The sequence below is a fragment of the Anguilla rostrata genome, chromosome 1 (genome assembly GCF_018555375.3).
Source record: "Anguilla rostrata isolate EN2019 chromosome 1, ASM1855537v3, whole genome shotgun sequence".
NCBI classification, from domain to species: domain Eukaryota; kingdom Metazoa; phylum Chordata; class Actinopteri; order Anguilliformes; family Anguillidae; genus Anguilla; species Anguilla rostrata.
The window spans coordinates 58,827,701-58,847,039 of record NC_057933.1 but is presented as its reverse complement, the minus strand read 5'-3'; the positions used below and the strand labels follow the sequence as shown (position 1 = coordinate 58,847,039).

The following is a 19,339-nucleotide window of genomic DNA, read 5'->3' as shown; positions in this document are numbered from 1 at the left end:
TTGCAGAGGAGTGGCCAGAAGTTTAACAGAACCCATGCTCACCTTCTACTGCAGCTTTCATCTGTTCTTCCTCTCTGAACCAATGAGCATTTTGTGTCAGATGTTCTATAGCTTGAGGGTAATGCAACAATAAAGTGATCCTGCTCTACTGGGATCAGCCAGCTTTAGCCGCAGCTTGTGCCAACTTCTAGCTCTACATTGAAAACAGCTACTTTTTTAGTAGTTTCTCTTAGTAGAAGGCTTCAAATGCACCCTAGTAACATAGGAGTCAACTGGACATACCTGACTGCAATAGGTAACCTGGTTACATTGTTCCCATGAGTACTTCCGCTTGTGAAGGCCTGGGGCCTTCTATGACTTTCCCATTCTTCTGATCCTAGCTACTGGAGGGGAAGTTGCTGCTAACATTTTACAGCAATCACGACATATTAGTCTGGTCATGCACATAGTGGACTATTATTACATGATCAGAATATACCCCCTGCATAGATTTGAAATAATTTATTGTGCTATAGGGAGATACAAGAGAGCTATAATCAGTGGAGCAGATCTGTCTAGCTCCAATCAGAGAGTGGTAAAGAGGAACCCTGGCTGAGAATCCCACCCAAAAACTTTTCAGCCTGTTTTATTGAATATGGAGAACCAGAATGTCTAAAGAAATCCCTTCACTGGAGAAAAAACCCAGAAGAAACAATCAACTGTTCAGAGCAAATTTTTAAGGGCTACATGAAAATTCTTCAAATTGGAGAAGGTATTCTGTTAACTCAAATGTCAGGTTTCCGATTTACAACTTCAATAGCTTCTTATATTAAAAACTACTTCTACATATAGCGAAATATAGTGTAACCTAGCTGTACAGTACATACCTCATGCATACCTGCAGAATTACAGTAGATCAGCACTGTATATCTGCAGTTTAAGGTAACAGGTTACTTTCTGATTAATATTTATTATGGCAAGGGCTCGGCCTATTTAACATTTAATACTTGTACTACAACAGAATATTACATGTGCAAAATGCAATGCAGTGTGTGTCCAAATATAATGCAACAGAACTCATGGATTTCCAGGCTTCTATGCAAATGTTTACTCTGAAATCACCAGGGCAATAGATCAAAGTCTTGGCAATTGCTGATCCTTGGGAAATGCTATTTTGCATTATGCGTATGCATGAGGGGTCACACTATCATCGTGGAGGGACAAAATGAACTCACCTCATTGTCGTGTTGCTGACAGTATCTTGTCCGGTCCGGGAAGACAGGAAGCAGCGAGTAGTTTGAGTGGTAGGATTGGGGTAGGGTCACTGGAGTGTTGGAGTTATTGGTTCGGCTGGTGAGATGCAAGCTCTCCAGCAACTGTTCGATGAAGTGGTCTTTGGTCAACCGGACTCGCTGGTGTGCACGCATGCAGTTATCACAGAGGTAGTCCTGGCAATCCAGGCAGTGTGAGGTAGCAGGGTTGCCCTCGTCGCACGAACTGCACTGAGGTTCCCCGAGGTGGTGAGGCCGAAGAAGGCCACCATGGGGGTGGCTGTGCCCCCTGCAATTGGTCTTATTCTGCTCCTCGGTGGAAACCACAACGTCCAGCAGATTGCTGAAGAGGAAATTCGACGATGGCAACGCGTCCACCCCGGACTCGGAGATGGAGACTTTTTGGTCACAAGTTGGGCACCGAAGTTTCAAGGGGTCGCCAGGACTGCGTTGCCCTTCTAGGCACTGCCTACAGAAGGCGTGGAGACAGGGTAGAACATGGAGCCTTCTGTAAGATGAGGTAGAGCAGCTTGAGGTATGAGACGAAGATGATGAGGTAGATGAGTTGGACGATATTGGAGCAGAGGAGCCGCACAATTCCTTACAAAGAGGGCAGGTCTGAAGATCGGAGTCAGGAAACGAAGCCATTTGCGATTGAGTGCAGGATTACTTAAAGCACACGTTGCACCTTTTTTTTGGTTAAAATGCTTTCTTTTTGGTTAAATGTAGCAAAACACTGCACTGAGTCATGAGATATCGAACCATCTGTAAATTGTTGTGTTCCTCTTCTTCATTGCAAATAATCAGGGGGTTACCTTGCGAAAATATTGCGACAAAATAAGAAACGATAACCGATATGACACTGCGTGTTCACTTCAAATATTTTTTTCTATTATAGTTCCCGAAATCTAGCACTTAAACGGTCTTTATTTAGCATAATCAGTACAATTCCGAAACTGTAGTTTAATAAAATGATACCAATTTTCTAACCACTTTCATTTTTCTCGCGAACTGTTGAATAGTGCAAATCTTTACCATTGTTCTAGAAGATAATTTAGTGATCGGTTAACATTTTAGAGGTCTGTTTATAATCCTAGGAGAGGAATTGGTAACATTATCGCTAAACATGAAATCCGTGAGGTTGCTACTCTTCTCCTCCCCCGCCACCGCATGACGACACGCGCTGCACGGTCAATACTGTATCAATTTCTCTATTCAAATATTAATGTATCATTGCCTTTTCCTCCTTTTCCCAAAACTATGTTTGGTTTCCTTTCTAATCCACCATCGGTTCTACTTTTACAGCGTCAGTCACGTTGAACGGGGTGGTAGCAATTTAATAATCGAAGCATTTGATCAGAAGTAGTCAGCCAATACGATCCAGTTCCGAGTTCTACTGGTTGGTCTCCGTGAAAATATTCTGTTTTTCAGTTAAGTTCCCCCTCACCTCCGTGCCTGTATATGAGACAACACAGATCACATGGAACTAAACACGAAGCGACCCTTTCCTGCAGAAAAATGCACAGAATTTTCCATCGGTCTTTCTAGAACATCCGACGGAAAAGCACGCAATAATGTAGGTCTGTCTGACGCTTGGTAAGTGACCAAAGAAATGTTTCACTTGAGCCTTTTCTTCTCCCGCACGCCTGTTGAGGTAACCAAAATATAGCACGCGATAGGCGCCGGGTTCGAGGGCTACTTGGAGATGTGTGTTCGGCGAAACTGATCGGAATACCTTTAATCCCGAGAGGAGAGACCACGCTTCCGCCTGATAGCGCAGGGGCCAGGCTTCGATGAGTAGGGGGCTGGGCGTTTGGAGGAAACGCAATGAAACTGCCACTCACTGTCGCTTCCAACCATGAGAGGCGCATCTCGGGTGTGCTTAGTCAGCCTTTGAATTTGAATTCAAGTAGTCGTGCCTTTACTCGGACCGCGTATGGTGTTATCTAAAACATCTGAATGCATTGTGGTGGACGTAGCACGTCGTTGAGACGCAATCAGAACAGTGTAGTTTTGGCAGTAGTCAACAATAACAAAAACGTCAAGCCATTAGGCCTGCTCGCGCCGATGAGCACATGGCAATAACAGGAAAACGCGTTACAATTCCAGACAATTTGTTACTGTAGTCACGGAGAATCTTGTTGTGGTAACATGTGCATCCGTCTTAACATTAAAATTACTACACTAATGATAACGTGTGAGTGCGTGGATGACTGATTAATCATTTTTACTATGTGTAAACAATGACATGTAGTCTGGGCACTGATATTGAGTACTTACAAGGTCTGAGACGTCCCTGAGTGGGTCCATAAGAAGGTTATGTAATTATTTCATTCGTGTAGCATCACAGTGTTAAAAATGAATAATGAAGAAGTGTATTTTTAATTACCTCGAATCTACATTACGGATTTTACAGTGGATAAGTAGGGTACTTAGTGATTAACGTGCTCAACCAAACTGCGACAGCTAATAGGCTACGTACAGTACCTAGTTTATAGACGGCAATCTTGCAGTATGGCCGTTGCAGAAACAACGTAGGCTATTCTTTTCTTCAATGTAGACCTGGTTGTTAATATAAAACCTTAATTCGTTCACAAGGTGAGATGTAATATCTGTAGCTGTATTGGTAATGGGGTATTAAATAAAGGAGGTCTGTGAGATATAGTCTTATAAAGCATCTTGATCAAATGGTGAATGCATATTCTAAATTATGTGAAATGTTCCTCCAGTTGTAGGCTCAAGACAGTTGTTGTCCCTCTTTTTATTTAAAAAATAAATATCCTGACTACAAACATGTATTGTGGCTTTTTAGCATATTGGAACAGGAGAGGTCGAATTAATTGATTTTCATGCAGTGCAATGCTCACAAGATTTAGTTTTTCTGTGCAACACATGCGTGAGGACATGCCTATTAAATGTTGAGAACCAGAACCATTCCAGTGTGGTGTACTGACTAGATAGGGCATGAACCTATGTTCACAAACATTCTTCTGTATTCTACTAAATATTCTACTGTAATGATGATTCTACGGAATTAACCAAAATGACTCTTTTCATAAATAACATATTTATTATGTGTCACAAATATTCATGCCTGTTTTCAGCACTTTGTGCATCCTCCCTTCACAGAGAAAATACTTCTGGTGTTTTATGTGATTAGTGAATGTATTAGGGGGTTTTTGACCATACCCCCACACAGAATATTTGAAGATTCTTCAGTCTCAGCTTGTGGACAACCCTGCTCAATTCAAACCACTATTTTTTTTATTTGGTTCCAGTCTGGAGATGATCATTGTAAAACAGTAATTTTGTGGCCAGTTAACCATTTCTTGGTTGATTCTGGGGTGTACTTGGGATCATTAGGTTTCTGTCCACAATGCCCTGGTACTGGCTGGAGTTCATGATTCCATTGACCTTAATACTAGCTCCTGGACTAGTAGATGCAAAACAACCCCATAATAACAAATCCACAGCCATATTTGACTGTAGGTAGGTATGATGCCATTTTCAATGTAAGCATCCTGCTTCTGACATCAAACCCACTGCTGTTGTCCAGGGCCACAAAGCTCATCTGACCATAACACCCAGTCCCAGTTGAAGTCTCAGTTGAAGTTACAGTGCTGTTTAACAAACTCTATCTGTGTATTTTTGTTGATTGCTTTTTTCTGGCGATCTTTCCAAAAAGCCTATTAGCATGGTGTCCAATGGTGCATTTTTGAGCCCTGCAAAGTTTCAGCCAGCTGTAGATCTGTCTTGAATGTTCTTTGCCTCTTAAACCGTCTGTCTCACCTCATGTGTGGGAGCAAGATGCACTTGTCTCCTCTGCCAAGCAGGTTTAGCACTACTCCAGTGCTTTTAAACTTCTTACTTATCAACCTAATAGTGGGAGGTAGTATCTTTAGTTTTTTTAAATATATTTGTTTGTAAAATCACAACCCAACTTGTGAAAGTCCACTAGCCTTGTGTTTTGTTTCCTCTGAGTTATTTTTCTTTCCCCATGGTGATGGATGACACAGATTTTACATGTATGTTACCTCATTTTCATACACCAGTGAAACAGGAAGCCATAATATAACTCCCTAAGATTGAGAGGAACATTTAAAAGGTAACATGTTAATGCAGATTTATTGTTAGAATTTATTTAAAATAATTATTAGGGGTGTGAATAATTGTGGCATATCTTTTTGAAAACATATTACTTGTTAAACCAAATACATTTTATTAGTAGTTTTGTTTGTATAAATGAATGCAATTTTCTCATTTTTTGAGTATGCACTATAGCACATTATCAGTATTGTATATTTTATACAGCCTTCTTTGTTGATTTTTATCTAGGGCAGGACTTCCCAGCCCTCTTCCTGGAGATCTGCCGCTCTGTTGGTTTTCAGTCTAGCCCTAACAGAGCACACCTCATTCAACAGCTAGAGATCTCATTGAACTGCTAGTTAGTAGAATCAGGTGTGCAAAATTGGGGTTGAAATGAAGCACTTATCTAGGGTGTCAATAATTTTGGAAGACACTGTAAATTGTAAGAAATAATCTTATAGTAAATAATAATCCAAATAAAATAATTCTGTATTTCTATGCCATGTCTTTGATATCCTTGATGATAAAGGGAAGTGACCAAACCACACAGTGTATAATTGGAATGGAAGAGTTCATTTCAGTACATCAAGGAAAGATTAAATGTGTTTATGCTAAATAAGATATTTTTTACAATTAGAAAATTTTGGCTGATTTAAATCATTTATAGTAAGATACACACTGACAGGAACATTGATTGCGCTGGTTATCTGCATTTTATACATTACAATGGTGATAGCCCTTATTTTACATAATCAGACTACCACTGAAGTTTACACTGTGTAGGGAGGTTGGGAGTTAAGGGTTTTCCTAATTGAGGCTTCCCTAAGGCTGAGCATCCATGGAGAGGAGTGTGAGCTCTGGAGTGGAGTTAGATTCAAGAAGAAGCAGCAGGTGACCAGGATGAATGACAGAGTGCATAGGCGACTCCAGACGACCATCGTCTATAGAAGCACAGCGACAGGACTGGTTCCTCCCCCTCTGTCCTTACACACCAACGCCCCTAATTTCCCCATGTTAAAACTTACGGATCCCATCCTCTCCCCTAGGCTTAAAACCACAGGCTGTATGTGTGGTATTTTTGTTTTTTGGGGGCATGTGAGAGTTCTGCTCTGTGTTGGGGCTTTAACTGACACAGGAAGTATGTCAGTTTCAATTCCTCATTTTACAGGCCTAAATCAAATTCAATAAAAGCAGAGACTTTCCAAATTTCAGGGACTTTTAAATTAATGTTTTTTAAAATGTCCAAAATGAATTACAAAGTAGTAATATGATTTAAGCATTCAATGGTGTCCTCTCATGGTTGCTTGATGCCCTGACTGTTTTAGCCTTCCTACCCTTCATCCTCAACTCCGCAGATAGAAGACAGTATTTACAGCAAATAACAGCAGAGATATGTCTCTCAGTAGATTGGATTTGTTGCGGGGGGTTGGGGTTGGTGCAGGATTAGTGAAGCATAGCTAGGATCTCTGGCTTCCACATGTATTTTACCTGTCACCTGAGGATGTGTCATCACTGGGGGAGTCAGACATGCTCAAGAAACCATTTGTGGAATCTGTATTTACTATTCACAGTGCCATAAACAGTATCTATTAAGCAACATAATACAGAGACTTGCCAAGAAGGCAGAACACAATGTTATTCTGAAAGCTTGACCTCCTGACCTAGCCAGTGTCCTAAGGGAAGAAGGCACAGGTTTGGCCACGTGGTGAGCAGGGTCAGTCTCCCATGGTTCCTGCCTCTGTGAGAAGGAGGAGGAGGAGGCTTGAGATTGTGTCCAGGGAGCGGCCTCTTCTTAGAACACCACAGGCCACCTTGGTGCTGGTCTCACTCTTCCAGTGTAGGAGTAAATCTGTCAAGTGTAAAACCTGGGGGGTGAAATAACAAACAGTTTCTGGGGTCCCTGCTTCAGTGGTTGGCATAAAAAAACTGAGCTGCTTTGCAGCAAATAGCCAATGTAGATGGGAGTAGTACTCTACTCCTAGTGGAAGCAATTGGAAGCAACTGGGCTTACTATTAATGGCTGAAGCTGGGGCATTACCCAACAGTAAGATACTATATAACCTGAATTGTTTCAGTAAACATTCAGCAGTATAAATGGATTAAGTGAACATCAATACTTTCTAAACCACCTGCTGAATTCAGGCTCACATTTTATGAATTGGACCTCTTCAATGTATCCAAACAGCTTGAACCTTCTGTGGAAGATACAGTTTAAAAATGAGAAAATGGTAGTGGCAAATCAAAATTCAGGTTTTAAAAATGACATTTTGGCTGTAGTGTTCAATGAAGGCCATAGCATCTACTAGAATGTTGCATTTTCTTTGAACTTTTTATTATGCAACTTTTTTGGTTACTTTTCTGGAAAAGTAAGTAACACTCTATGGGAAGTAGTATTCACCCTATCAATGCAGGTGCACTTCAAACAGTGTTTTACTCAAAACAGGTACTTGCATTTTCTAAGTATCTCCATATGCTCAGGAAACTAGACTCATGCTCAAACAGTACAATTTCCTTTGTGAAAATGTAATCTCTGGTCAGCCTAAATTGAATAATAATCACTAATGGCTATATGAACATGATGATGGTGTGAATGTGAGACCTCTCTGCCAATTTCTGTTTATGCTCTTCACCCTTTACAGACATTTTAAAATGTCTCAAAGATATGGTATGAACCTGTCTCACTCAATCTCAGGAGGTGGTTTTAACGAGCCCATATTTATAAAGCGTCTTAAGCCGCGTTTCCACCAAAATTACCCGGAACTTTCAGTCCCAGGAACGACTTTACCAGGAACTAAAAGGTTCCTTCAGCCAATGGTTGTCTGCGTTTCCACCGGGGTCTAAAGTACCGCGAAGATTAGGCAAATTAGCCCACTGACGTATGAAAAAGCGACGTTGTCGTCGGTCCATCTGTCATATGATTTCTTCTGTAACCCCATTCTACCACCGAAGTAGCCTACATTATTTTCTAATAACCGGAGGGGTTTATTCCACTACAACGAGTTACCAACAATGACTATATATGGTTACTTTTGTATTTATTGATTTTCATATATCCTCTCAAACACATTCATTATGTTTTTATACGAACATTCGCTTTCATGTCTTGAAATCCGAAGCGACAGAATGCATTCACATTTATATGTATAACTGGTAACAACAGCAGAAAACATGCACACGTTGTAAACAATTTGCTGTTTGATTACTTTCTCGTCGTCAATTCCATATAGGCTAATGGCAAAATGAAACGAAAACTCGGACTTGCGTGAAAATGTAAATTAGTAGTGGTACAGCCACCGTTTGCTTTTCTTCGAAGTTACTGCTAGCCGAGCAGCGAAGTGTGCCCTCCAGATGCGAACCATGCACCATAAATTAGTCCATAGTCTTCCTGGTCTTTTCGTGGAATTGAAAAATGGCAGTAAAATTGAGTAAAATTACGGCAGTCTGAAAAAGCTAAAGGGAAGATTACTAGAATTAACCTGTTATTTTACCCTAATAAAAAAGTGCGGAAGGTGATTTCCAGTTTGCTTGTACTGTATCACCAATGTTAATTATGCAGAACTACCGCATACCTCACATAACTGTATCAAACTTTTTGAGTCAATTACAAAGGGCTAACAAAGAAAATCCGGAAGAAAATATTCAGCAACCGAATTAATCCGTTTGAATGTTTTGGTAGCCTACGTAATATGCTGTCCCAGCACGAATGCTTAGCATTTTATAAAACGAATACTAAAGCAAGAAAAGAACAGAAGAGCACACGTTATAATTCCAAGACGTTGGCAGGCTATAACCAAAACTAGGCTACTGCGCCGCATAACATACAAGTTTGATTTGAAGTTATTATGAAAGTTTGATTTGAGGTTTACCGCTGCATATTTTCAAACATGGCGGGTAATGGCGGAAAATAAATACAACACAAATGCTGCGAGTACTCGACCAATCAGAAATGTTCAGCGCTGCAAGCTCCACCCAAAAGGTTCCTGTACTTTCGGAAAGTACTACCCCCCGAGCAGGAACGTTTTGGGGGGTAAAACAAAGCCCCCAGAACTAAATTTAGACCCTAGTTCCTGCGGTGGAAACGCACTGAGTTCCTCAAAAGGTTCCTAGTTCCGGGGTATAGTTCCTGCGGTGGAAACGCGGCTTTAGCTTAGGAGTGCTAATCTCGGTACAAGTTTCCCCCTGTCCACATCCTAACCTATGTTGTGAGTTAACCCTTTCCAGCCCAAATTATTTTCTACTCTCACTTCTCAGGGTCTTATTCACAAGTGAGGGTAAAAGGGACAGTATCGGACAGTGGTGGTGAAGGAGCTAAAATGCAATGGCAAAAGGCAAGGCTCTCGATTTACCATCCCTACCCTCACCTATGGTCACAAGCTAGGGGGAATCAGCAAAAGAGTGAGATCACAAATACAAATGGCTGAAAAGGGGTTTTTCCGCAGGATGGCAGGGCTTATGCTCCTTGATATAATAAACTCAGCCGTCCAGAAGGACCTCACAGTAGACTCGCTGCTCCTCCGCATTGAGAAGAATTAGCCGAGGTGGCTTGGGCGCCTTCCCTTTGGAGGTGTTCCAAGCACATCCAGCTGGGAGGAGACCCAGGGACAGTCCTAGGACACGCTGGACACATTATATCTACCGGCTGGCCTGGGATTGCCTGGGATGAGTTGGAGGAAGTCGTTGGGGAGAGGGACGCCTGGGCTGCTCTTCTTGTCCTGTTGCCACCGAGACCCTGACTTGGACTAAGCAGTTAGGAAATAGATGGATGGATGGATGGAAGGTGTGCCAACTTAGGGTGAAAATAAAAACTTGGAAGTACAGTAGATCTCCAGGAACAAAAGATCTTGTTCCTGAAGCCAGTTTCATAGTTTATCTCACAACCTCCACAAGGCTTCTGAAATGACTGAAATGGAATCAATTTCAAAGTTTTATTCTTTAAACACAATATTTGTTAATACATTACATTAAATATTACATTAAAACAGTATCACAGTAACTGCTATTTTCTGTACAGGCCAGTATCAATTCACTATTAATATATTTTCTCATTTCTTTAATTTATCATTCGTTCTCTCATTCTCTCACTTTTCTCATTCATTTCTTATAACAGCATCTCAAATAGTGTTCAATAAACTGTCCCTCACCCCCTATTTTTCAAAAACATCTAAGCTGTAAAAAATTATATCTTTAAGCTTATTTTACCATTTTACCGTACCATTACTTTTTCCAAAATAGGATTTAAACCATCTTTCTTAATTCCATGGCCTTCACTGGAAAAATTCCTGATCTGCAGCTCCTTATGGTGATCCCACATTGAATGGATGATTTCACAACTACAGTCCACACTGAGGCAGAACAACCAACAGCAAATGGACAGGAAAAGAAAAAATTGACAACAAACGTTTCAATGTTCCATCAATTTTTCACTTTCAGCGACTGGTTCTAGCACATTCTGGACCATTCAAACTGTTCTCCCCAGTATTCAGTGTAACTGCTGGGCATATATCCATATCCAGCCTTCCAGTAGTGGAAGAGGCAAGCACTTTCATGTTCAAAATCATACACTCATCATACCCTCTGAGCCTCAGTTCCCAATATCTCTTTTTGAGCTTGTGCTATATTGACCCTGAATATTAGTTGAATGTTTCATGTTAGATTAAATGGAATTAAGAAGTTATTTCCATTCTGCAATGGTGTTCTTTTTTTCTTTTCTTTTTTTTTTTAAAGAATGTGGCATATTTATATCCTTGTTCTGAATAATATTTTAATACTGGCCTATTAAAGATAAAAGTAACATGACTGACATTTAACATCAAGCAACACTGCAACAAATTTAATCTCAGATTACACAGGTGCCTTCTCAACCAGCTGTAATAAAACACCTTATTACTGCTGACATATATGACATAAATGCATCACATAAATGCATCCAGTCAAGAGTGATACCCTTGGAAAGACCACATTCTGAACTATTACTGGATGTGAGACCAACTCCACATCTCGGGGTTGATTTACATAGAAGTGCTCCATCTGGTGGAAGCATAAAAATTCTAGCTTGTGATTTTTGTGAGTGACACTACACTGTAGCAATAGGAACATTTTAGAAAAACCTGAGGCTGAAGATGAGCAGTTGATCGAGTGTAAAATAAAACTGCAACACTCTCGCAGTCTCACAGCTCTGTTGTGAAAAACAACATTACCAAAATGTATGCAGACAATACAGGAAGTTTAGCTGTGTTGCTGTTGAACCAGACACACTTGCATACCTGCCACTACACAGCCAAATTACCGTGACAAGCAAATAACGAGCTCTGGAGAAAAAGGCTGATAAAACTATGACAGAGCTTCTTATCAATAGGTTGTTTGACAAGAGCCAGCAATGGTGTATAGAACAGAACATAGTTAATATGGATGTTCTTATGTCCACTGTCTCTGAGGATGAAGGTTTAAATTCATTCTCTGTACCCCTTACCTATCATCAGATTTCAATTGGAAGTAATGTACTTCGGTACATTCGGTTTTACCACAAATATTCTATTCTGCCCTCAACAACAGAAAGTCCACCAAATGTAGAAAGTGCCTTTGTGACTCCTATCAGGCTTGTCATACTGATAATACTGCAGCTCCAGTGATGGTCTCTTGGTGTCGGGATAAAGTGCTTGTTGTTTCGACAGAGCCCTGCACACACGCCAATCGGTTGCAGGCAGTCCCGTGCCAGCAGGACGCCGTGGGTCTCACCCCTTCCAGTCCCAGGGGATGCAGAGGTCGCCGTCCTGCTGCACAGAGTAGAAGTGGGAGACGCACAGGCGCAGGCCCTGCAGCTGCACCGGGCGCTCCTCCAGCAGATGCCTGCAGCACGCCATCATCTGTGGGCTGGACACGCTGGCCTCCTTCTGCAGCCTGCTCAGGGAGAGCTCCACCTTACAGCACCGCACCAGCTCCTGCTCCTCCATCTCCAGCCTGCACACAGGTGGCAACAGCTGGTAAATACGCACAAACACACTCACAGAGAACCCGCACACACATACACACAGAGAACCCCCACGCAAACATACACACAGAAAACCCGCACACATAGACACAGAGAACCCGCACACAAACATAAACACAGAGAACCCGCACACACATACACACAGAGAACCCGCACACACATACACACAGAGAACCCGCACACAAGCATACACAGAGAGAACCTGCACACACCTACACACAGAGAACCCGCACACACATACACACAGAGAACCACCACACAAACATACACACAGAGAACCCGCACACACATAGAACCTCCACAGGCAGACACAATCTCACACAGGCATACACAAAAGAACAGGCATGCGCTCACTTTTCATGTTGCTTGACGCGTCTGCGGGCCTCCTGAGCTTGGCTTTGCAGGACAGTTGGCAGCTGGTGGGTTTCACAGGCCGTGGGGACAATGAAGTGCCCCAGCTCATGCAGGACGGTGCTCGAGCGGCCACTGGGGGAGGGGCAAGGAGGGCAGACCTCAAACACATTGGACCAACACTATGACCCGTCTGCCAGCCAGTCCAATCACACAGAGCTGTACCTCTACAGTGGCGTGAATCTTGAAAACACCATTTACTCCTCTCAAAATGCAATGATCAGTAAGGGCACAACACTGACACCAAGATTGCTTTGGTTCCTGTGTGAGACACTACAGTTGACAAACAATCCATTATAAATGTAATATAGTGTGTGGGGAATAAGAGACCAGCTCCGGTACAAATGGCTCATAACTGAGAGTAAAGGTGAACCCAGCTCCAGCATAAAAGGCTTTAAATGCAGGCTGTATGTGAGCCGTTGAAGCGCTTTCCTCAGAATCATGTCTGTGCAAGCCCAGTTTCCAAACTACAGTGTGATAAGAAGCAGAGGCTGACATCACAAGCTTCAAAGGAGAACACAGCCCTGTCTGTGCTCTCAACAGTCAGCACTGATATTGGGGGGGGGGGGAGCATTTAAATGAATAAATAAACCCATGACTCATGACTCATACTCAAAGTGAGGCCAGCTCCAGAATAGACAGCTGATATTGGACGGCTGAGTACCTCTCCAGGGTCATAGCCAGGTCCTGCAGGCTGCGCGGATGAAGAGCAGGCCGTCGGGGCAGGAGTCGCTTATGAAAGGCATTCAGGGAGCTGTAGTGCTCCTCTAGGGTCAGTAGGGGGCCCCGCCTCTCGATGTGAATCACCTGGATCCCCCCGAGCAGCAGGCTGATTCTCTCCTTTAGCCACTCTGTCTGCTGCAGCAGGGCACGGTAACTAGGCAACCGCCCGAAGAGCTGCACCAACACAGACATGCAGACAAAACTACTGTGTGAAAACTGGTTCTCACAGCACAAAAAGAAAAAACACAGCAAAGACTATCTACAGCTGACAGCTGTCTACTCGCACAATGAAACTTAAAGCGCTCTGGATAAGAGCGTCTGCCAAATGCCTGTAATGTAATGTAGTGTAAAGCAAGATTTAAATTGAGACTGAACATACAACAGCAAAGTAAGGTCATATTTCTCTTTATAGAGATATACTAAGAAATTTTTGCTTCCTACTTTTGCCCACTGGTGGTGGACATCCATTGTTCCAAGCATCACGTGACCAGAGGCGTTCATCCCCGATTGGTCCGTGAATACCAATATGTGCCCTGAAGGGAAATGGGAGCAAAGCACTTAACATTTCACTATGCAGGTACAAAAGGCTTTGCCACAGTTTGGATTGTCATTTCCTTTCTCCATATAACCATATTACCAACTATGGCAAGTGGGTTCCAAATGTATGTGATGGAAAAGATGCTGGAATGGTAATGTATATCTGAAGTTATCCTGCAAGACAGAAATCACTGGTAGCAATTATAATCCACTGTACTGATGTCTTACTTAATGTATGTGATATATTCATAATTTCATTAAAACAGTTCATGGGATAATACACAACATACTACATATTTTGTTTAAAATTCTCTTATGCAAAGAAAATCTATAAGAAATAATAAATATAAAACCTAGTGGAGCTAAGGTTAAAAATGTTTTTAATTTGAAAATTTTCATAGAACATCTTTTTGGAAACCCAAAACACTGACTGAAATTCATCTGTATAATTATTAAGGAAATCTTCCCCCCAAAAATCCCAAAGCCAAATAGTAGAGTTTACCTCTCAAATTGTGTAGAGATTCAGGATTTTGCTGTGAGAGGCGACTCAAACTCTGCAACTGGCAGCATCTGTGAGCAACTCCCCAGCTGCGCTGCCACCTGCAGGTGGGAGGAAGTGCTACATGGCATCATTCAAAGATTACTATGTTGAGTTACGCTTGGTTTGCATAGCTGTCTGACCATTCTGTTAGTCAAAATAAAAAAACACAAAAACCTAAGCTGTTCAACCCAGCTTTGTGTATAGTTTTTGATCTATACAATTATTTGAAAAGGAAATAATAATTCATTATTTGAAACAGAAATTTGAAACAAGTATTCAAATTACAACAGCTGCAAGAACTCTGCAGGTCATACCGTATGTTGTACTTAACTGACAATTATCAGTGACAATGAACAAACAGACTGAGGGGCAACATGCATGCGTGTCTGGTATTGCGTGTGTGCACGTGTGCATGAGTGTGCACAAGCATGTGTGTGTGCACCTGACGGGCGTGCTGACCTGACGTCAGTCAGACCCAGTTTGCTGCACAGCTCAGTCTTCAGCCGCTTCAGCTCCTCTCTGCGGGGCACGCTGCTCTTCTGCTTCTCTGCGGCCTCCGCCTCATTGTTCCTCAACCACAGGCTGGAAAACACACCCAATACACAGGGCAATACACAGGGCTGCTCATAGCACACTCACAGGGCTGCACGTAGCACACTCACAGGGCTGCACGTAGCACACTCACAGGGCTGCACGTAGCACACTCACCGGGCTGCACGTAGCACACTCACAGGGCTGCACGTAGCACACTCACAGGGCTGCACGTAGCACACTCACAGGGCTGCACGTAGCACACTCACCGGGCTGCACGTAGCACACTCACAGGGCTGCACGTAGCACACTCACAGGGCTGCACGTAGCACACATACAGGGCTGCACGTGTCACACTTACAGGGCCAAGTAATTGGACTCTACCATGCATAAAGATGTGTCTCTTGTGGGAATCATGTCTTTCCAAAACAGATTCAGTTTATTCAAATGAGGTAAAATGGCTGCTCAATGCAAGGCAAATCATGATTGATCCAAAGAAAGGGAGTCACACCTATCACTTTTAAACTAGAGAAAGGCAGGGAAATTTTCCAAAAAAAAGGAAAAAACGGTACGAGGGTATGTTAAACTGCACTGTGGGGTCAAGGAGCTGCTCTGGTAATTCAGAAGGTTGCAGGTTTGTGTCTCACAGGGGGGTCACTGTTATTACACCCTTACACAATGTAGAATTACTTCAGTAAAATGTCCAGCAGTTTAAATGGACCATGCCTGTAAGTATGAGATCTGTACTTGATACCTGAGTGTGGGCTCCACTCTCTTGGCCTGTTCAAGCTCCTGCTCAGGGTCCCTGTACCCAGTGAAGGCGTAGTACGTCTTATCCCATCTGATAGGTCTGTAGAAGGCTCCTCCGGCCTGCGGGGGGCGCCCATCTGGTCCGGCGCTGGACTCCAGACCCTGCATGTGCTCCATGGACAGGCTGCAGGAGCGGAGCACGTCCTGCACAGTGCTGAGGACATCCTTGGTGTTCAGCGTGAAGCTGACAGAACGGAAACCTGGATGAGACAGCGGCTCAGATTAATACACATCTGCCATGGGGGAGGGATAAGGATCCCCCCCCATCATCAGTTCCAGCTCCTGACTGCCCACATTCACTTACAGTCCTAAGTGTCTATTCCAATTCAGGAAGATAGAGTACTGTATCTCCTTAAGTTACTTTCCATTTGATTTATTAGTTCAAGTACTAGCAGAGGATGAGTGGGCACTTAACACAATGCAAAATTTATACTGAAAGTATGAATATGGAAATGCCCCAGGTTTGCATGATGTTTCTGTGGCATTAGTATATACAAAGTTGTAAATTCACACTTGTAAAATGTAATGGTTGTGACAAAAGAAGTTAATATTTTATCCATTTATGCTTTTCATTTCTTCAATCTCCATTGTGAACAGTATTATAAGCTATTTAATGACAATAGGATAAAAAAAAATGAAAAGAACACACACACTTTCCTACTACATGAACAGGGTTTCGTAAATTCACCACTTTGCCACAAAGTGTGCCTTTATCAAGGTACCATCATACTTTGACAATAAAAAACACTAATTCAATTAAACATTTATGGAATTAGCGAGTACGGGACTTCAGTCATCATTGCTGGCGAGGAGAAGTCATGTCAGGTTTGAGCTCCGTACTATTCCCTACTACTATTATGCTTTTAAAAGCTGTCAAGACAATAATCGACCACAAGAAGTCTAAAAGCATGCTAGAGCTTTAAACTAAGATTTGTGATATGTAAGACAACATAGCAGTTCACCTGATGAAAGAATCTCATCTTTTCTCTCTGTCGTTTCCCTGACATAAAAGGTCAGCTTGGTTGGTTTGAGGGTGCGAAAGCCTGGCTTCTGAAGGTTCTCCAAATAGCCATTGAGCCTCTTCAGAGAGTTCTCATTCACCTCCTGCAGACCCAAACCAGCAGTATGACATCTGAGCAGAGCCCACTGACATGCAGTGAAGAGAAATTACCATCCAAATGTCACTCTCACACAGGTTCAGACAGGCTCACCCTCTCCCTGGGGTGCTGGCCAAAGAAGTCTGGGTGCACTGCAAAGTAGAAGGGGCGCAGTGCAGTGATGGCCTCTGTCCCAGAGAGTGCCCTCTTCTGGAGCATCTGCACAGCAACAGGTTTACTGCTTGTTCTATATGACAGAGGGAGGGCATTGTCTAAGATGGAATTTAATTACATAGAAAAATAAGGGGGCATGTCAGTCACCAAGTCATGGATTCCAATCCCCGGTTGAACTTACAAGATTCTTATTGTTTTACAGAGATAAGATTAAATGTACACATTTAAATTCAGTCAGCTGTTCTAGGTGAGGGCACACATGACAAAATGATCAATAATTATTGCTATAAGAGCTGTGAGATGTATCTTTTTTAAACTAAGGAAAAAAACAAGGACGAAAATAAGACATTTCAGAATTAAAATTCTTCTTCAAAAACTCAACGAATGTCTCAACTGGTTCGTGATCACTGGTCAGCCGATAAACAATAAAAATATTAATTAATGCTCGTTTAAGTTGCATGATACTGTAGTCACTTTTCACTGACCTCGTGGTCCAGCGTAGGAAGGTGACCACAGACATCGCGTCAACTTTCAGATTACGACATCCACAACTGCTGAGTTTCTCCTGCAAACACGAAAAACCGTTTTCCTCTGTTTACTGTTTTACATGTTTTCGTATGTCAACCTTACCGATAAAAAGTCCCTACAAGTACAGAGCGCCGTTCATGTAGCTTATTACATACCAGATAATGTTACGGAACTGAACTACAATTAGTCTAATCGATGTACGATAGCGATACAATAACGTTATTTACTACGGACATAAATTACTCGAAATTGTTCTGGTAGTCCCACAGTACACACGTAAACACCTGGTTATGACATGGTGCCATGGTGTGGCTAGCAAGCTCCTGAGTTTAACCTACATTCTGCGAACTGCTGAAAATACACAGACCAGCAGACAAAACCAGCCACACACCGAAAGTAATTTCAGTCAAAACAGATTAGTGAAAGATTCCGTTTTATATACTCCGTTTCCTTTTCCATCTCAACCCCTCATTGACTTTTAACATCGCAGCGATTAAAAAAAAACATTACTCATTCATTCGCGTAGTATTTTGTACCCTCATTAATCCAAACGCTCGAACAGACGAGAGCAATCGCTTCCCACAGGCCATATTCGCACCATGACGCTATTTTCGTCATTGATCTGGCAACGATGTCAGAGTGGCACCTGCTGGCGAAGTAAAGCAGACGTAGACAAGAATATAATTTTACCAAAAATGGAGGAAAAAACTAACATACACTACATCAAAATGAAAGCAGAGGAAGAACGAACAACACAAGTTATGGAGGTCAATGGAAAACGGTGTCCACAAGATGTGGTCAGGTTGTGGTGTCAGGGAATTTCATAGACACTATCGAAGGCCTTACTAATCACATATTGCAAAAAATACATAGCATAAAATTGTGATTCATTACATTTGTGAAAAAATCACTTACTTTACAAGGCACAACATAATCCAATTCAAAAGAGAATACTACTTCCTCTGCATAATGTGGTAGTTCACACAGAATATCCAATGGTTAGAACTGGTCTCCTTCACTGGTCATACATTTGTATGACCACCTTGAAAAATGGCTTCCTTTCATGTATCTACCCTGGACTCCCCTTGGGGAGCTTGTATTTATTTTTTGTGATCAGCGATGATGCAAAGCAGACTCATTCCAGCGACGCAGAAACACTCTAATGGGTTGAGGACGGCATTAACACTTTAAGGTAAGCATCACTAAGAACAAAAGCATGAATTTCAAACCTATTCTTGTTGAGTGTAGAATGGTTGAAATATGCTTAGGTCTAGTAATGTCACAGCAGGTAACTGTGACACTTGTACAACAAAAGCAGGACCTGAGACAATGCTTCTATATGCAGAGTGGCCAGATTTCCAGAAGGACCACATATTTAAAAAAACCATGATGGTTCTTTCACACACACAACGTACAGCACATGTAGCCCTCCTCCATGAAGTTCATTTCTCAGATCCATTCTTACCTACCTCCTCTCTCTTGCTTCTCTTACCCATCCCTCAATTCCTCTGACCCAACTGCTCCATCTCACAACACCTCTTACCTGCACGTTCCAACTCTCAGCTCCTCTGTCTAAAAGCTCAAAGATGGCACCATTCATTTACTACAGCTCATGGATTATATGGAACTTTTCCACAATTGGATTTGTACAGAACTTGAAAAA

At 42.2% G+C, this 19,339-nt stretch overlaps 2 protein-coding genes across 6 annotated transcripts in view; both read right to left on the bottom strand.

Annotated features, from left to right (window-relative positions):
- Positions 1-2,975, bottom strand: part of trim71 (tripartite motif containing 71, E3 ubiquitin protein ligase) — a 28,886-nt gene extending 25,911 nt beyond the window's left edge. The window contains exon 1 of the mRNA XM_064345438.1: positions 1,215-2,975. Within this exon, the coding sequence (XP_064201508.1) occupies positions 1,215-1,898 (684 nt within the window). The 5' untranslated portion in view covers positions 1,899-2,975. The remainder of the gene's footprint in view (positions 1-1,214) is intronic.
- A 7,272-nt stretch (positions 2,976-10,247) lies between these two features.
- tcaim (T cell activation inhibitor, mitochondrial) lies at positions 10,248-18,320 on the bottom strand. Of its 5 annotated transcripts, none has more exons than XM_064345459.1 (11): positions 18,187-18,320; positions 17,634-17,713; positions 17,089-17,221; positions 16,840-16,981; positions 15,822-16,077; positions 14,996-15,118; positions 14,498-14,595; positions 13,900-13,991; positions 13,400-13,632; positions 12,679-12,810; positions 10,248-12,293 (listed from the first exon to the last, which is right to left on the bottom strand). In XM_064345459.1, exons 2-11 carry the CDS (start codon positions 17,666-17,668, stop codon positions 12,068-12,070), a joined length of 1,470 nt encoding a protein of 489 aa, XP_064201529.1. In that variant the 5' UTR covers positions 17,669-17,713; positions 18,187-18,320; the 3' UTR covers positions 10,248-12,067. The 5 variants fall into 5 exon arrangements, with proteins under 5 accessions (XP_064201529.1, XP_064201519.1, XP_064201556.1 ...); XM_064345449.1 differs by having other exon boundaries at positions 18,213-18,296; XM_064345486.1 differs by lacking the exon at positions 18,187-18,320 and adding an exon at positions 18,068-18,147.
- Between the last annotated feature and the right edge of the window lie 1,019 nt (positions 18,321-19,339).

Coding starts and splice junctions, on each gene's coding strand:
- tcaim (XM_064345449.1), bottom strand. CDS start 18,266: ATGGCCTGTGGGAAGCGATTGCTCTCGTCTGTTCGAGCGTTTGGATTA. Junction 16,982..17,088: donor GCCAGCACCCCAGGGAGAGG/GTGAGCCTGTCT, acceptor TTGGGTCTGCAG/GAGGTGAATGAGAACTCTCT. Junction 13,992..14,497: donor ATCTCTACACAATTTGAGAG/GTAAACTCTACT, acceptor ATTTCCCTTCAG/GGCACATATTGGTATTCACG.